This window comes from Takifugu flavidus, chromosome 13, assembly GCF_003711565.1.
Source record: "Takifugu flavidus isolate HTHZ2018 chromosome 13, ASM371156v2, whole genome shotgun sequence".
NCBI lineage: Eukaryota > Metazoa > Chordata > Actinopteri > Tetraodontiformes > Tetraodontidae > Takifugu > Takifugu flavidus.
The window spans coordinates 14403956-14421165 of record NC_079532.1 but is presented as its reverse complement, the minus strand read 5'-3'; the positions used below and the strand labels follow the sequence as shown (position 1 = coordinate 14421165).

The 17210-nt window shown below is 45.7% G+C and overlaps 1 protein-coding gene across 1 annotated transcript in view; it reads right to left on the bottom strand.

Moving 5' to 3' along the window:
• Window positions 1–682: 682 nt before the first annotated feature.
• Window positions 683–17210, bottom strand: part of mical3a (microtubule associated monooxygenase, calponin and LIM domain containing 3a) — a 65596-nt gene continuing 49068 nt past the window's right edge. The window contains exons 37-49 of the mRNA XM_057052223.1: window positions 17049–17122; window positions 14960–16967; window positions 14783–14877; window positions 14370–14537; window positions 13263–13313; window positions 12498–12605; window positions 10538–10631; window positions 10012–10062; window positions 9200–9250; window positions 4797–4862; window positions 2816–2915; window positions 2182–2255; window positions 683–2108 (exon numbers count right to left, since the gene is read on the bottom strand). Of these exons, the coding sequence (XP_056908203.1) occupies window positions 1924–2108; window positions 2182–2255; window positions 2816–2915; window positions 4797–4862; window positions 9200–9250; window positions 10012–10062; window positions 10538–10631; window positions 12498–12605; window positions 13263–13313; window positions 14370–14537; window positions 14783–14877; window positions 14960–16967; window positions 17049–17122 (3125 nt within the window). The 3' untranslated portion in view covers window positions 683–1923. The remainder of the gene's footprint in view (window positions 2109–2181; window positions 2256–2815; window positions 2916–4796; window positions 4863–9199; window positions 9251–10011; window positions 10063–10537; window positions 10632–12497; window positions 12606–13262; window positions 13314–14369; window positions 14538–14782; window positions 14878–14959; window positions 16968–17048; window positions 17123–17210) is intronic.

Here is a 17210-nt window from a genome sequence, read left to right as displayed (position 1 = left end):
TCAAGGGATGAGGTCCTGTGATCAATGTTGTGTGTTAAATAAATGAGATTGACCCATATTCTGTGTTACTTAATGTTTATTTGTTTGGGAAAGGAGTCTAAGAGGTTCACCTATGTTAGAAACTGGCTTTACCGTCACCAGGACAGTTTGGCAAGAATTCTGCAAAGTTGTATATGTGCAGCAGAGCTAAAAGGGAAAACACCTTACTGTCTCTTCAGGTAATGCCCGTGTGCTTTCAATATTCGAACGTTTCATCCTTCAATTCATTACCAAAAGTATGGATGTAGCATGTAGTTTTATGGATTCTTTTGTTTTATATACACACACACACACACACACACACACACACACACACACAACACACACACACACAACACACACACACACACACACCACACACACACACACAGGTAAAACTGGATGTCTCATCCCTGAGAGAAGAGCTCCTCTCCATGTTTGTCACCCTGAACCCGAGAGCAGAGCTACCTGTAACGATCCATAATTGCAGAATGAATATTGAAAGAAACTCCTGTCTATATGTGTCAGTTTCCCCCAAAGCACCGTTTCTTCTTTTATTTTGGATAAGTTGCATATTATGTCTAGAAAATCACCATGCCCTTTCAAAACTCCACCCCCCGCCCCCCACATTAAAAACACCCTTTAAATGCACCCACCAGATAAATAAAGAACTGCATTGTTTTATTGTGTCTCATGTACATCCAACACTCTGCATCTGAGCTGCATTTACAATACGAGTCGTGTCATCAGAAGAGTTTACAAATTAGCACTCAAATCCTTTACATATAATACACTTTGCACACATTAATAAATATGAATACAATCAAATTTTATCACGCACCACCTGAAACATCCCTTAAAACTTTTCACAGCTCATTCCGAGTCATAAATATTTTTTTTGTGCTGTAAAACAGCGACCGCCTGAATTACAGTCGTTATAAAGACCGACAGCAGAGAGATAAAGCATCCTGTCTGATGCTGATGATGGGAGACGTGTGCAGAATGTTAGAGTTGTTACCGTTTTACAAAACAAACGTCTCAAGTTCTAGTTGGAACAAAGCTCAGATACATTTAAAAAAACAAAATAAAACACTAAAAGTACAAAGAATCCACATGAGAAAGGCATCTGGTTGCAGGATAAAGCATTAACACTGCTATAGTGGTGAGTGTAGTGTAGTGTGTTAGATACTGCAGCCTGTAGACACACAGAGAGGGTGCTACAGTGTTACGGGATTACCCTTACGGGCAGGAAGTGAGTCACTCGCGTTAACCTGAAGGGAGACGCGGTTGTAAAGAGGACCGCCGTTGCTAAACTGTGTTCGTACAGTAAGCATTCTGATGCTGTAACGGAGTTTAGAAGATCCCTGGCACTCTCCTGTGAATGCAAGAAATGTTAAGAACAGATATAAAAACGGAGGAAAAAATGTGAAGTGGGTGTGGTTCACTATCAGGTGTCAGAGAGGCAGCATCAGCGAGGTGGGGTGGGGGGGGGGTCCTTCCTCCAGAGATGGAGGCAGGGGCGGGGCTTCAGCATGTCAACACACCGTGGGCTAAGGTTCAACAACAAAATAGGAGCGTCTAATTCACTTGGAAAAACACACAGCTTTACAATTCTTTACATCAGCAGGACCCAAAGACGCGTCTTCCCTTTAGACATCTGAAGCTCGGCTTTGAACAACTTTCTCCCAGCGGACCCGGCTGCTTCGGAGGACCCACTTCAAGGCTGGGATGATAAAGCTGTGACTGTACTCGTTTCTCCGCCCACGGATGGAGGGAGCGAAAACTGCAATGTGATTAACAAGGACCGCCTTCAGGGCAGAAGTTGCGGAAACCTCTCCTACATCGGTGGAGATGGCAGCGAGTCTTCCATACATTCGCTGCTGCGGGGTGGCCGGTTCAGCCATTTTAAACCCAGTTCAGGCCCAAGCCTTTGGAGAGCATAACGGCCTCCAGGTCCTTGTCTTCCTCCTTCTCCTGAAGCCTCTGCTCCTCCAAGAGTGCCACAAGGTCATTCCGCTGCTCCACCACCTCCAGCATCTCGTTCAGGATCTGCTTCTCCTTGGCCAGCTCCTTCTCTGTCTTCAGGTGATCTGAGGGGAGGTACATCAGAGTGTTGGAGAGAGATGAGAGGAGAGCGGCTGGTGGAGCCGTGACAATACTCACCCTCCACAGCCATCCTCTCCCTGAGCTCCTGCTGCAGTCGACTCTGCCGATCCTCCAGCTCCAGCTCTCGGGCACTTGGGGACAGAAAGAGAACACATTCATCTATTCAGTTACAAGAAACAGCAGAAGTAACTCTTTCAGGAATGGAAAAAGAGGGAAATGAATAATTAATCAGATTTCTAAACCTGGCTTGTAGATGCAAACATCTCAAATTAGCAGCTAGGGAACGTAATAGAGTAGATTTACTCAGCTAAATACAGAAACATGTTTCCATTTACTCCTACTTAAAGCATCTAGTTGGTGTTTTCAGTATCTACATGCAGCATTTGATAGGGAAACGATCAGCTTTAGTTCCCAGAATTCAGATTTTGATTTGTTTGAATTCTTCCCCCTGTAATGTAACAACTATGGCGTCAATCTCAACCATGCAAAAATACGCATGCGTGCTTGTCCAGGATGACAAGTTAAATAAATATGGATTAGGTTTACTAAAGTAGCTATATTGCAACGTGACATATGTCACATACTTTCAGACTCAAGTATCATACATTTACTGCACAGATGTATTATAGATTGACCTTTTTTTTTTTCCACATTTATTCTCATTCGCTTGTGTTCTTTGCGTCGTACTTACAAAATCATGAGTTCTGACTCATAGCGGACCAGGGCGTTTTTCTCCTGAACCAGCTTGAACCACTCCTGCATTAGCTTGGGGTCGTCCTTCTTGCCCATGCCTGTGGAGGACGAAGCGGCAGAGTTTGATTGACGGGGCAGGCGGGCAAAGAAAAGGAGGGGGGGAGGGTTGGGACGACAACACTGATGACACGCAGACAACCACTGACACGGGTGACGCAGACAGTCAAGCCAGGGTGTCCTCGCTTGACGGTGAGGTGGAAGGCACACCTCGGTGGTCGCTCGCGCCATTCTCAAAGCCGGCGCGCATAAAATGGGGGTGGGGGCGGGGGCGACGCTGACATGTGCAAACACACAAACACGGCGCACACGCGCAGCAGCTGCAGTGCTGCTGTGGAGAATGTGTGTAAACCCAGTTTGGCAGCTCTGACAGTAAATGCCCTTTTCCACCAGGGCTGGGTAGAAAGGCAGGAAGAAAAAAAACCCACATTAATAAATAAATAAAAGAAAAAAAGCGGCAATCTGCAGCTGAGAGATTGCAGCAAAGTAAAGCCAGTATATAAAAAAATAAAAATAAAAAATCTTTCCCAGCACGAATATTGACCTGCCAGCGGAAATAAATAATCCTGTTTTGATCCCATTCATGCGAAGTCTACTGGGGGAAATAATAAAAAGAGAAATCTTGAGTTCTTATGGAATCTTCGAATATTTGAAATAGATGACTAGATGACTTATCGGTGAGAGCAGGCTGCCGACTCTCCGCTCCTGTTTTAGGGCTGTTTCGAAGGTGAATTATGTTCTGATGCGCTGCTTGCGTTGCCGCACTGCAACGTCGCACCCTTTGTGGCCTGGTGAAGATGAGCCTGTATGCTGCGTGGCTTGGCTGTGGAAGAGGAGGCACAGCGTGCCCTTTTGTGATGCCGAGTGGTTGGTCTTCGCAACAGCAAAAAAGGGGAGACATGCAAAGCTGCTTATGAGCAAACAAATACATCAAGGAAGGAATTAGACTTATACAGCTTCCCCACCATTCCGACTTTTAACCCGGGAGGCTCGTTAAAAGGCAGAAGCGGCCCCGAAGAATCGCACTCCAAACCCAAAAACTTTATGCAGACTTCCTATTGACAGGTGTTAGATGCACAACAAACCATTAATTTTTAAGGCTTGTTTTCTACTTGACTCGAATATGAAAAGGACAGGAAACATCACACCATGCGATTTTCTCATCCACTGAACCGCAAACCTGCCTGCGAGCAGCCGGTGCTCTCAGGTGCTCGTCGCTCAATTTTAGTAGCGGTTTTATGCTTATATCACACTTTGAGATGAACCGCTGCAGAGGATGCAGATTTATGCTACAGCACACACGTGCAAATGCTGATTAATCTCACGCGGGAGAGCACAGTAGTTTCCCCATTTCAAGAAAGACTGAGAGTCTCAACATTTCCTTTCTGAAATAAAGAATATAGAGGCTGTAACAGGGTTTTTTTTTTGACCAACCGACTTGACCGTGATCGCGCCAGAGGAACCATTCAAAGTTTGCATGGTCCGCTAAGGTTTCCGGGCAGAAAACCAGCATGTGATTGTGGCCATGTCATGCTTGAACGGACATTAGGTGGATGGTGCAACCTTCACCCAGCACGCAACACCTTAAATGAAGCAGCCAGGACTGGCATTACCTAGTGCAACCGATTCCACTTTTCAACCAGGTCGTACTATGTTAAACGCCAGTGTTATGATTAGCCTACATGAAGCTATACGATTGAGATAGTTTGACAGGCTCTGTGCATCACAGATTGTGGTACAATGACTCTGTGAGGGGGATTTGGCACTATTCTGGGGAAATCTACTGAGCCGGATCGCACACAATCAGTGAGGAGGAGGATAATAAGAGACAGTGCAAGGGGATAGTCCAGTTACGGCAGGGCTCGACGGCTGCCAAGGCAATCCCGGCACAACTGGCAGCAGGGGCGGCAGGGTTATGTTACCTTCAGGGGACCAGCAGGGGCAGAAGGAGAGGGGTCTTCGGGATTGGATCCGTGCAAAGGTCTCAACTTCCATGAGATAAAGAGGAAGGGTGCGGGGGAGTGATGAGGATAGATGATAGAGAGAGATGGGTGGAGAAAGGGTAGAAGTCAGAGAGTAGGGGGGTTGAGGGGATGATGGATGATGAGGAGGTAGAGGGGTGTGTGTGAAAGAGGGAGGACATTAAGGAGATACATGAAAACAGGGGCAGGAGCACTGATGGTACAGAGAGGAGGTGGAGGAGGCTGTTCTGGATGAAAAAAACGATGAAATTATGAGGCTAGAGCATACAGAAGAGCCAGGACAAGGGAGGGGGGTAATCCTCCTGTTACATCATTTACAGTTCCGCTGATAATCCTCTGCAACCGGGGGAATATTACCAAAACTTCCCTGCTTAACTTCTAAATAAGAAAAGAAAAACGGAGGCAGGATCTTGGCGCATTTAGCTCCGCAGAAGCAGATCATTAGACACAGGAAGCTCCTCCACATTAGCATGACAGCTTCTTGCAAACAGGTGAAACGGAGCATGTTTTGACGGGGATGACACAGCTCTCTCTATTTCTTAATTCTTATGGGGAATTCTTATGCTTGTGGCGCGGCTGACAGAAACTGCGCTTTATTCCCCTTTCATCTCGTAAAAGCTGCCGTGTATCCGCCACACAGGAGCATCGTTAGTGACAAATAGTGTATCTGAGCATAATGTGTCATTGTTTTGGTGCCACCGACACATGTGCTTGAAAATCACAGATAATACCAAATCATTAGCTCACGCTTGGGTCAACATGGCAGCACAAACATGCACTGGTTCGACTGCATTTTCAGATATCGCGTGGCGGGGGAGGGTATTAATGTAAATAGATTAAGACTGAATATATAAATAGTTGGTAAAGCTGATGCGCTTTCCTGCATTTTTTTTTCTTTTAATTTTTGCGTTTTGTAAAATATTCGTCATCGCCATACACCAGGACCGCACGAAGATCAAAACGAGAGAAAGAATCTGACCGAGCCGAGATTCTTCCCATCATGAAGAAACCAGACACCCAGAGACGTCTCCTGTGGAGCCGTCTTCGGTGCTGATTTCTTTGGTCCGTTTTTAACCCACAGAGCACATCAAGCATCAGAGGAGTTTTAAAACTGGATTTATATGGGACTCACTAGATTTTTAGACATGGATAATCATATGAATTTGTATAATCTTTAACCATGGATGAGTCAAGGCAAGGATGAGGTTTAATATGATTGTTAGGACTCAAAAAGTTAAAGAATTTCCCGATTCCTAATTTAAGTGAAAGTTAGTCATGTCTCCCGAGTCTTTTATAACTAGAGTGGCCTGTGCATGCGGCGACACCGCAGCACAAATAAGATATTTAATTCCATTACTGATCTCCAGGAGATTCATCTCCTACGCAAACGCTAATAATCACTTCGTCTTTCAAGCCGTCTCGGTCCGTACTTAAACACCTTCAGATCATTAGGCTCCATTTGTCGCTGCCACGAGTGCTTTGATAGTGCAGCTACCATTGAAGTGAAAAATTCAGACACTTTTTGAACGTGACAGATGGAGAAAAATGGGGAATGCTGCCTTAAAAAAGAGACTTTAAAGGAAGGAACATGCAGGGAGCAAGTCCAAATAAAGGTTGAGGACACATGCTTGTGGCTAAAGGGGTCCCAGGAGAGAAATACCAGATAACTACCTATCGCAGTGAAAAAATAAATTCAACTGCACACTCGATGTGTGGCGTAGTCAGTTTGAGATCCTTTCAATTTTGGCTGTAAAATGCATGCGTGGCACTAAAGGCACCATAAAACCTGAACTATAAATGCACTAATAAATAAAAAGTTTGAAGATTTAATTTTAAAAAAAGCCAAATGTTTCACTACAGACAGTTCTTGATTTTCTGATATTCCTCTATGTGCGGTAATAAACTGTGCTGACCTCCCTCCTTCACATTTCTGCTTCACAGTTCGATCTGAAGTAAAAGAGCAGCACTTTGAGCTGGAACCTTCAAGTCCTCTCACGGTGAAGGCCAATAATGTCTCTTCTGCTTGCAGAAATTCTCTTTAATATTGTGCTCTCCACCTCTGCATAAAGCTTGTCTTTAGGCACGTTTCCACTGCAGGAACCTTTTAAATTAAATTTCTTTTATATTTACAAGGTTGGTGAGTGTCTCCACTGGAGGAACCTCCCCTAAAAGGCCATTTACAGGGACTTTTAAGTGGGTCCCTGCTCCAGGATATGTACTTAAATCGGCCTCAAAAACCGAAACCAGGCATTAGCCTAGCAGACACGGCTTCTCCTCTTATTCGTAGCATCCGCCACCATATACAACCACACAACCGCTTGTCTTGTTTTATATTTAATAAGTATCACAACACAAGACATGCTGTTTACTTAATATTTATTAACACACTGATGTGCAGACTGAATGCTTGCAGCGGTAGATCCGAACTAGGAAACAATATTCTCTTAGAATATTATCACGCCTCAGCTCCATTCAAGTTCTCCTCCGTCCTAGTAAGAGGAACGGTTCCTGCCCCCAGTAAGTACCTGGAACTCCTGCAGCGGAAAGGCGCTTTATGTCGCTTAGTCGCCTCCATCTTAAAATAGTTTCCCATGATCTTTATTTTTCTGTCCTACTTCTGTACAGACACATTCAGCCTCGCTTTTGCATCAGTGCCGACAAGACGGCTGAAATAAATCCACATTATGCAAGGTTAAAGTCCGATTTTCATTGAACCCGTATTTGGTGGAAACCCTCCTGCAGACTAAACTGGGTGCAGCCTCGAAGCCGCAACTGTTCAAACTGAAAAAAGATTATGACTCTAAACAGGTGCTCAGACAACAGACAAAAACACCAGTTCCATCACTCACTGACATCATTCTGCTGGATTCTTTTGTTTTGTCAAAGCTGCAACCTGCTACATGAGTGCAATTACCAGCACAGGAGCAAGTTGAGCACATGCACGCGTTCACTCCCTGGGATTAGCTGAGTATTCTCACTAAAACCCAACCCTAAAGACAGATTGCTTTTTGACAGGAAGGCGCACTGACTGCAAATGTGAGAAAAAAAAAAAAGTTTTGCTTGTAGCCACGGTAACTGACTGTAGACGCTAGACAAAGTCTCACCCCCACGTTAAAAATGTGGCGATATTAACCCACCTACCTGAGTGCACTTCCAGATGTGACCGCTAGGGGCAAAGAGCAAGGCCATATCGTCTAGACGCGACACAAACACTCGAGCGGAGCGTGACAGCAGAGCAGGTGAGAGAAAGTCAGAGCGGCTGTAGAGCTTCAGCATGACAGCCATTTAAAGAGGAAACTGCAGGTGAACGCAGGTGACGTGATCACACTTTAATAAGCTATTGTTCTGTTTAGTGTGACGGAGCATCTCCACGGGGCTGAGATGGCACCAGTGAGAGCAGTGCATCTAAACCAAAATGGCTGCTGAGAAAAAAAGAGTCATTGCACTGACTACAGAGACAGACAGCCGGTGGAAGGGGGCGGGCAAAGACAGCATTTTAATGCGAATCAATCCAGGGCGGGTTATACGACATGGGTGCAGAGTGCCAAGGCTTCCTGTAGGTGCGTCCTACAACATGCAACACCATGAATGTGCTGCCAAAGGGGTTTTCTTAATGGGAAGTTCTGATTTGTATGACAACAGATGTGGAATCTAACAGCCTGATTTTTACACCTTCGATGTGTTAAGTGCAAATAGCATCGCAAATCTGATCAGAGCTGCACAAAATCACAACCAAGACTATCCACCACATCAGTAGGCACTGCTAAACTAGGACAATGTGACACCCTGGAAGGAGAAACGGAGAAACCATGTTAAAACACGCACGTGTCACCATCACTGTGAGTTTGGATCAGAATGTGAGTTCCAGTTTGTCAAACATAAAACAAACAATCAGATTTCCTTTGTGCGGCAGATCATTTTGTGCTCGTAAAATAAAACAGACCCCCCCCCCCCCCGTTTGTTTGTTTTTTGTTGTAGACAGCAGGCAGAGATCCAACAAAAGTGGATTCAGTCACTCTCCTCTTGGAAGTCTGAAGAAATCAGAGACACGAAACTGGTTCTGATCTCACTTTTATGTGAACGTTACCAGAGTGTGATTAACAGATTTGAGGGGGGGGGGTGTTACAGAAGCAGAAAGCCAGCTAGGTACCTGATCAACCAGCCAGCCAGCCAATCAGGCAAGTCAGTAAAGGCAGACCAACTGTACCAAGTGCATAAAGCCGAAGTAGTAAAAAAAAAACAACAACAAAAAAACAAACAAACAAGTAGAAAGACAGAGGGAAGGGGGGACAGATTGGGTTTTTTGGGGGTTAGTTTTAAAGCGACAGGTTTGAAATACATACCGCCCAGATGCAAGTCCAGGATTTCACTGTAATTAGAATCTCCCCAATAGTCTACAATGACAGGGATATATTAGAGATAAGCGTTATTTCACACAGACCCCAAACTGGGCACACAATCTCACAGACGTCATGCATGTTTCTCTTGGACAGACAGACAGAAAGACCCACACACACACACACACACACACACAGCAGCGACAAAGAGGGCATCGGTACTCACCAAGCTGCCTAATGCAACAGCATCTAATTTCATTCATTTATTTTCCTTCCTAAATGCAATTTGTCCGTCATCAACACACTGATGACGTGACGGTTTTTGATTGGGATAACTGTGGGATTTAATGACCAACGGTTCCCGAGTGTGAAGTCGGACAGCTTTGACAGAGAAGCGAGTTCTGATACCGACTGCCTCAGATTAAATATCCGTGTCACTCAGCCGCGGCTCACAATATTTTAATGAGGACGCTGACAAACTGCGGAGCGATCCAGATTTGATTCGCCATGTTCTGATGTCCCCCTCCCTTATAACAAGGTGTGACTCGGAGTACGAAAACTCAGTGAGACCGGTGAAGGACATGAGAAAAAAACCAGAAAATTAAAAAAATAAAAAAATAAAAAAAAAAACATCCAGAAATGAGGGGCACATTCTCCTGGTCACATGCATCTCAGAGTGAGGATGGTAGACGTGATGTGGACGAACAGAGACCAGCACGTTCTGAGATGGGAGAACGGTTGCAGCGTGTGTGAGCACATATGGAGCCTGACGTGTCACATGTTGGTAAAACAGGAAAGAGAAGACTAAGATTTAATACCTGATCTTCTTTTGTGCTGTTTGGGTAAAGTATAAGTACCTTTATTCACCCCTTTAAGAGAGTAAAGTAGTAAATAAGTTAAGTCATGTGCAAACAACTGACATAACATACAACTGTTGGGGGCGAGGGGGGGTTGGTATAAAGAACTTGACTAACAGAACCTCCTGTGTGATTGATGCCTGTCAGAAGTATTTCAGAGAAACAACTGTGACCTTGTGCACACACATTCAACTGCAAAGAGGGGATGATTTTCACAGGTAAAGCAACTCCAGCTTTGGCGACTAGTGTCTTTTTTTTTTTTTTTAACAATCAGTATTACAGCGACATCATAAGGTGCAGAAAAGCCGAGGTCGCAGAGAGAGAGAGAGAGAGAGAGAGAAGGCATGCTCTCAAAGAGCTGTCGGGAAGAAGAAATCATGTATTGCACTCCAAAAGTTAGAGTTTCTGAAACTGAAATCCAACATCAGGACATGTTTATTTAAAGAAAACAATCAATAATGATGGTAAATGTTTGAGAGGACGTTACCTGCTTCTCCTCTCAGCGCTTTCTCCACAGCTACTCCCCTCTCCTCCAGCTGCCTCTGCTTCTCCTCCACCTGCTCCAACTGCCTCTGGATGATCTGGAAGAGCGGGGCATAGGTGTGTTCAAACACGACGCATAACCAGCACTGGTGTCTCGTCAGGGTCAGATCTAATCAGGGTGCGCTGGAGTCTATCCCAGCATTCAATGGATGAGAGGCAGAAGGTCACGGGTCCATCACAGGACACACACACTATACACAGACTCACTCCACTTCACAGGGAATGCTTTATTCTGTGGGTGCAAACTGGAGAACCTGGACAACATGCAAACACTATACATACAAAAGGCTGAGTTGGAATCAAACCCAGGACCTTCTTGCTAGAAGACAATGACTTTCTTCTTCTTCTCAGCATCATTTCATCAATTGAGGATTATTATTAACTCTCCTGGATGCGATCTATTAAGGGCCGCAGCAGTGACCAGCCGGGTCGGGAGTGTTTCACTCCAATAATCAATCCGGATGTTTAATTAATGGTCCAGCGTAAATGATTTGGCAGCAAGCGTGTGAGCAGACCTCAGCCTCCTCCCTCCTCCACAGTATCACCGGGAAGTCAACACGTCAGGCTAGCTGACCACAGATGGACCAGGACGGACCCTGGCTGTCAACAACTCAGCGCAGTTACAAAAAAGGAAATGTTTGAACACACTGCAACAGCTGAGTCACAAGCCAGTGAACAAACAGATGGAAAAAGGAGAATTAAGTGGTTGTGTGTTTTGTCAAATAAAGGAGGAGGATTCGGAGCAGTCACGGTGCAAACAGCCGAATCTCACTGGCAACGAAGACAGTGAGCGTGTCGTGGAAGACAATAATATTCAAATCGACCATTATTTGGCTGCTATAAATATAGAATATTCAAAATAAAGATGGGACAGCTGGACATTTCTGGGAAAAAAGACATGCCCCTAATACTGCAGACATAAACAAAACTGCTGACTCTATAAATGAGTAATAATTAAAAAAACATTTTTAAGTGGGTGTTGAAAACAGAACAGTGCCAGCAACCCAACGATAAACATCCAGTTTGAGATACAGTGATCCCTCGCTATATCGCGGTTCATCTTTCGCGGCTTCGCGGATTTTTTTATTTTTTTTTACAGTGCCTCTGAATCCTGATTGGCTCAGGGGCTTTACTGTTGTCTAGAAATAAAATATTGACGCTGTACTGTATTGATTTTTCACTTGTCAACAGTTTTCGTTTCTGTACATTCTGCCAACTTTACGTTTGCATTTGGTCTTAGCAACCATGGTGAGAATGGCCACTGAACTTCAGCGCACGGCACAAGAATGGGACCCTTTGATGAGTCGTTCATTGCAGTTCTCAAATATAATTGAAGTGGCATATCCGTTTATAAAAATCTTCTTGCCCAGAAAAAGAAGAGCGCCAACAACTGCCTATAACAATGTTCTTCTCTCGGAGAAAGACTCCTGCGCCTTCAGTAGAAACAGACGCTCCAGCGGAGCGGAGTCAGAACGAAGAGCACAGCTGGGACTGTGAAATACGCGAGTGACAATGTTTCCAATCTTGTACATATTACTATATTAAAATGATTGTTTTAAACAAAGTTTGGTCTTTAAAACAGGTTTTGATGTTTGGTTTCATTCTACTGTTCAGTATTGCATTGTAAAATAATTAAAAAAAATAAGCTGTTGCTACTTCGCGGATTTCACTTTTCGCGTGTTACTTTTGGAACGTAACTCCCGCGATAACGAGGGATCACTGTACATCCAATGTGTTTTTCACAGGTCACTGTTATAGCTTAGCATATTAGCAGGCTAACATTTCAGACTTTAGGAGAGACCTAGAATGCACAAAGTGCTGAGCACATGAAGAAAGCCTGGGTAATCTGGGTGTCTCTAAATTCCTCCAACAAGCTTATTCGGTATGAAGCTCCCTCCACTAACCTGAGCTCTATGCAGCCTCTTCAGCTCCTCCTGCTTGGCTTGCCGTCGGATGGCTCTCTGGACTCTTCGGGTCAGCTTGGCATCCAGCTCTTCTTCTGTGTAGGTTTTCTGGCACAGAACACAAAACCATGAGTCAACCACGATGCTTCATTCCCAACCTGCTAACATGTGGGGCCCAGGCCCTTAATTTAAAACTAAACAGAAAAAGAGGGACCTGATTAACCCCCTGTAGAAGGTGACGGGGAACCTTAACTAGCACATCATTGTTTATTGTAATGCTAAATGGCTGCATGTGGCTCTAAACCTACACGTGCGTAACATCTCGGAACACAACATGACACATAAATCAGTTTTATAGCTGCTCTCACACCTTCGTCTCATTATGACAGTACACAAAAACAACATGGTGTGAAGAAGCAGGGACGTTTCTGCTAATAGCTTACTGGTGAGGACATAAAGAGCTAGCATAAATCAGAGGAAAGACAGAATAGTCCTGAAGGAAGGTTCCAGACTGGAGGGCAGATGGTGTCGGTGACAGATGGGATAGTTAATACCACAGAAACTGCAGAGAAAAGTCACTAATGCTAGGAGATTTCTTGGAAAGACAAGGTTTTTTGTTAAGAATCAGCAACAAGGGAGAGGTCGCTGTGCTCCAACTATCAAAAAGAGGACGTTAGTACAGATATGCACGGTGTTATTACAGACGCATGCGTGGTTTAAGCGGGGGGGATGGGGGGTTGTCAGTGGCATCAGATGACATACTACCTTTGTGGCGTACGATCTCTTGAACGCCAGTGCGTGAGGGACATACACAGACTTGGAGTAGACCGGACAAAAATGGAGGAGACAGATATATAGATGATATGATTAAATGGGTTAATGAACAAGTTAAAACGGACAAAATACAACAAAGAAAATGACCAATTTCATCGTCATGTTAATCACAAATTAGTTTCACAACACAAAAACAATAATGGAATGCAGGTTTTTCTAAATTAAACACAGAAAAAAATCTTACAGCTCACACGGGGGGAACACTGATCTTCAGTGATCTCTGAGACCTCATGAAGAGTAAGAGACATCCAGGGAACACTAACACTGGAGTGGCTCCACAACAATAATCACAACCCTCTAAAGGCTCACCTCGAGGCAATTATCCATTTCCTGGCCCATGTTTTTTTTTATTATTTTAGACAGCACTAAAAGTAAGATCGAATAAACTGCTCTGTTTTGAAATAAAACTGCATTTTTAATATTAAAACATTTATTTTGAGCATTTCAAATACCCGTCTTTCAAAGTGTTAGCTTTTTATAAAATCCTTCTACAAGATTAATCATGCCACATGGTGGAAAAAGCTATTCATTTCTGCAGGAATTGGTGCCAACAATGTATAACTTTGCCACATAATCCCTAAAAACTATAAAAACAACAATGTAGGTTAAAAAAAATTGCAAAAATATAGAAAGATGATAATAATGGGAGAATGTTTTCGCTTCTTCAATGGGTTGGTGGTGGATAATGAACTCATGCCTCCGATTAAACCATTTCTGTCTAAAAGCATGCACGCGAAGAGCAGCAGAGGAGAAAATAAGTTTGAAGTTCAGTCCAACACAGAATGCAAATGGGGTCGAATTAAAGACCTTGTGTGTGAAGAAATGTGAGCAGAATTCCAGGATATTCCTCTGCATTATAATGCCAATCAGGCTGTTGAGGACTTTGCTAGTTTAGCAGTTCGCACTTGGGAATCTGAACCACGTCTTGTGGACATTCAAGGGACAATAAAGGGTCACTAAAACATTTAGATTCCTTAAAATTTTCTTAATATCTCAGGTTGTGAAATTCAAAGTATTTCAGCCTCTTCTGCGCGATACCTCATCGTCCTTCCCCCGCTCAACCCGCTTCTCCCACTCTCTCCGTTTCTGCCTCTCTTTTGCAAACTTTTTCTCCTTCAACTCCCTCCTTGTCTCTCTGACCAGTTTCTCCTCCTTTATTGCCTCCTGCTGCATCCCTGATACCAGGTCAAAGATGTCCGTGTGTCGCTGGGTGGGAGGCGTTATTAGAAAAAAAACAAGAGACAAAAATAATAGAGGGAAGAAGAAATGTGAACATGGGATGCTGTGAGGACACACCGAGGCCTGACCGAGCCTGTCGGCAAATATCAGTCTGATGTGGAAAGAGTAAAACAGGCCCGCAGGGGTTCGACTGTATTTTCAGGTTGGCGAGATGTTTGTATGGAAATGAGCCAGAACAGAGGCGCGATTTGTCAGAACAGACTGTTACTCACAGACGGCTTCGACTTCTGGGAGGACTTCTCCAGAACGTCGTCAAAGGACAGATCCGAGTCCTCGGAGAAGCTCAGGTTCTGGCTGGCCTTCAAATCTGGAAGCAAAGCATTAGCAGAGGTTACAGAACAATGTCTGGAGACCCACCCCTCAGAGCTCAGAGCCTCCTCCCCTCTCACCTGATGACCTCCCGGGAGGCGAGATCTTTTTCTTCCCAGAATCCTGAGTGGTGGAGCTGGAGGACGGTGTGCTGGGACACGATTTCTCGTCCTTCTTCTTCTTGTCCTTCTTGTACCCAGAGAAGACCGCCTTCCACAGCGACTTGTGTTTAGGCGGCGTCTCCTCGGCGCCGGACAGCCTGCTGCTGTCGTTCTTGGCCTTCTTCTCCTTCTTGTTTTTGCGCGGGGAGAAGAGCGAGCTCCTCTTCTTGCTCTTGCTGGTGGTAGAACCGTCTGACGAGGCCACGGAGCTGTCCAGGCTCTTATTGCTGCTGAAGAAGCGCTCGGGCAAAGTCTCCGCCTTCTTTGAATCAACACCTTTTGTGGTCGACGTCTTCTGAGGTCCGGCGGAGTTTTTGCTTTTGCCGGAGGGATTTGGCATGACGTTCCACGCCACCTTCGGGGAGACGCCTTTGTCCGTGTCGGCTTCCCTCATTTTGTTCAGCTGCTTGGCCATGGCGTCCTTCAGGGCTTGACTCTTGACAGACTGTTCTCTGGCTTTGATCCTCTCCTCGGCGATCTCTCTGGCCTCCGGGGAGAACTGAATCGCCGTCTGGGTCTTTGAGGTTGGGCTGACAGGAATATTGGGCTTACCGTTCTCCATCGCCAGGGCCAGATGCAGTGGAGGTCGGCTGGGCTTGCTCGTCGGCGGGGTGTAGTACTTGTTCATGCTCGTGTCGGGCATTCTTTCGTCGCAGCTTTCCTCCACGTCGTCAGCAAACGGAATCTCCTCCACCGTCTCCACAAAGGATTTCCTCACTTCCGATGGCCGTGGCTTTTTCTTCTTTTCCCTCATGACGACCACCACTGGAGCCGCTTCTTTATCGGCCTGAGGCGTGGAGACCCTCTGGGGTGCAGAAACTGGGCTCTTGATTGGCGGAGGGGACAGTTTCCTGTCAGCCGGCTCTTTGGCAAGCTCAGAGGGAGTCTTCTCTGCTCCATTACTCCAGGTCACCAGATGCTTCTTCTGCCTGAGCACAGCTGGAGACTGATTGGCAGGCACGGGCGGCGGCGGGCTGGAGGGCGGGGTGAGCATGGCGGAGTCAGATGTGTTGTAGCCTTCGCTGTTTGCGGTCTGGCTCGCCATCGAGCTCCCATTCAGCCCCAGACCAGAGCTGCTGCTGAGGTACTTTTTGTCCGAGGAGTTGCTCTTGGGTTCGGCGGGGACGAGGGGGGTAATGACCTGACCCTCAAGGGTGATGTTGAGCCTGTGAATGACGGCGTGGCCGGTTAAAACCGACTTCTGCTCCTTAGACACCTCTGGAGATTGGGTCTTGACAGGGGCAGGGTCCTTAATGACACTCTTCTCCAGGATCTTACTGCTGCGGTCTAAAGGAGTCAGGCCGAGGCTCTTCCTGATCTCAGCACTCTTTAACCAGAACTCCTCAATAATATCCGTCTTTTTGGAGGGTGTTTCTTCCACCGAGGAATCGTCAGGTTGCTTCCTGTCCTCGGCTTTGTTCATAGGAGTGGAGGTCAGCCCGGGGACTGGCTGTGTTCTGACAGGAGAATCAGATGTGAGGGGTGACGATGGCTCCTGACAGGGCAGAGATTGGGAGCAGATTGGTGAGAGGGGGTTCCCGGTGAGGGGGCAAATGGAGCGCTGAGGGTAGACAGGAGTCTTGGATGTGCAAGACTCTAGTAGGGATGTGGGCTGGGAGCGAATCGGGGAGTTCAAGGGCGACTTGACGGGGGACAGGTTTGGAGAGTCTGCAACGCGTTCGACTGGAGATTTGGCAGTCAGACTCAAACTCAGAGAAGTGGGAATGCTGACAGGGGGAGTAGAAGGCACGGCGACAGGGAATGTAGGGGAACAGGCCGGAGAGGGATCGCGTGCGGGAACAGGTGACAGGTTAAGTGGGCTCTTGATAACCCGCGAAGGTGAAGGAGTCATCCTTTCTGCCGTGGCTTCGTCAGGAAGGAACGGTTCTGGGAAGAAACGGCCCCCAGGAGGCTTCAGCAAGGGCATCTGTACAGAAAGAGGACACAGAATTAGGTGAAGTAACATGGAGTCTCTATAAGGATTTTACTGAGACTGGCTGCAATTGACCTGTGTTCCCAGCTCAGGGGCTTTGGCCGGTGAGTGAACATCTTCTTTAGGCATCGGACCGGTGATTGACGCTTCTGAATTTAAAAAAATAAATAAATAACTGTTTGAGGAGACTTTATAGAATAAAAGTAGGGCTTCAGACCGTATTTAAATAATTTCTTT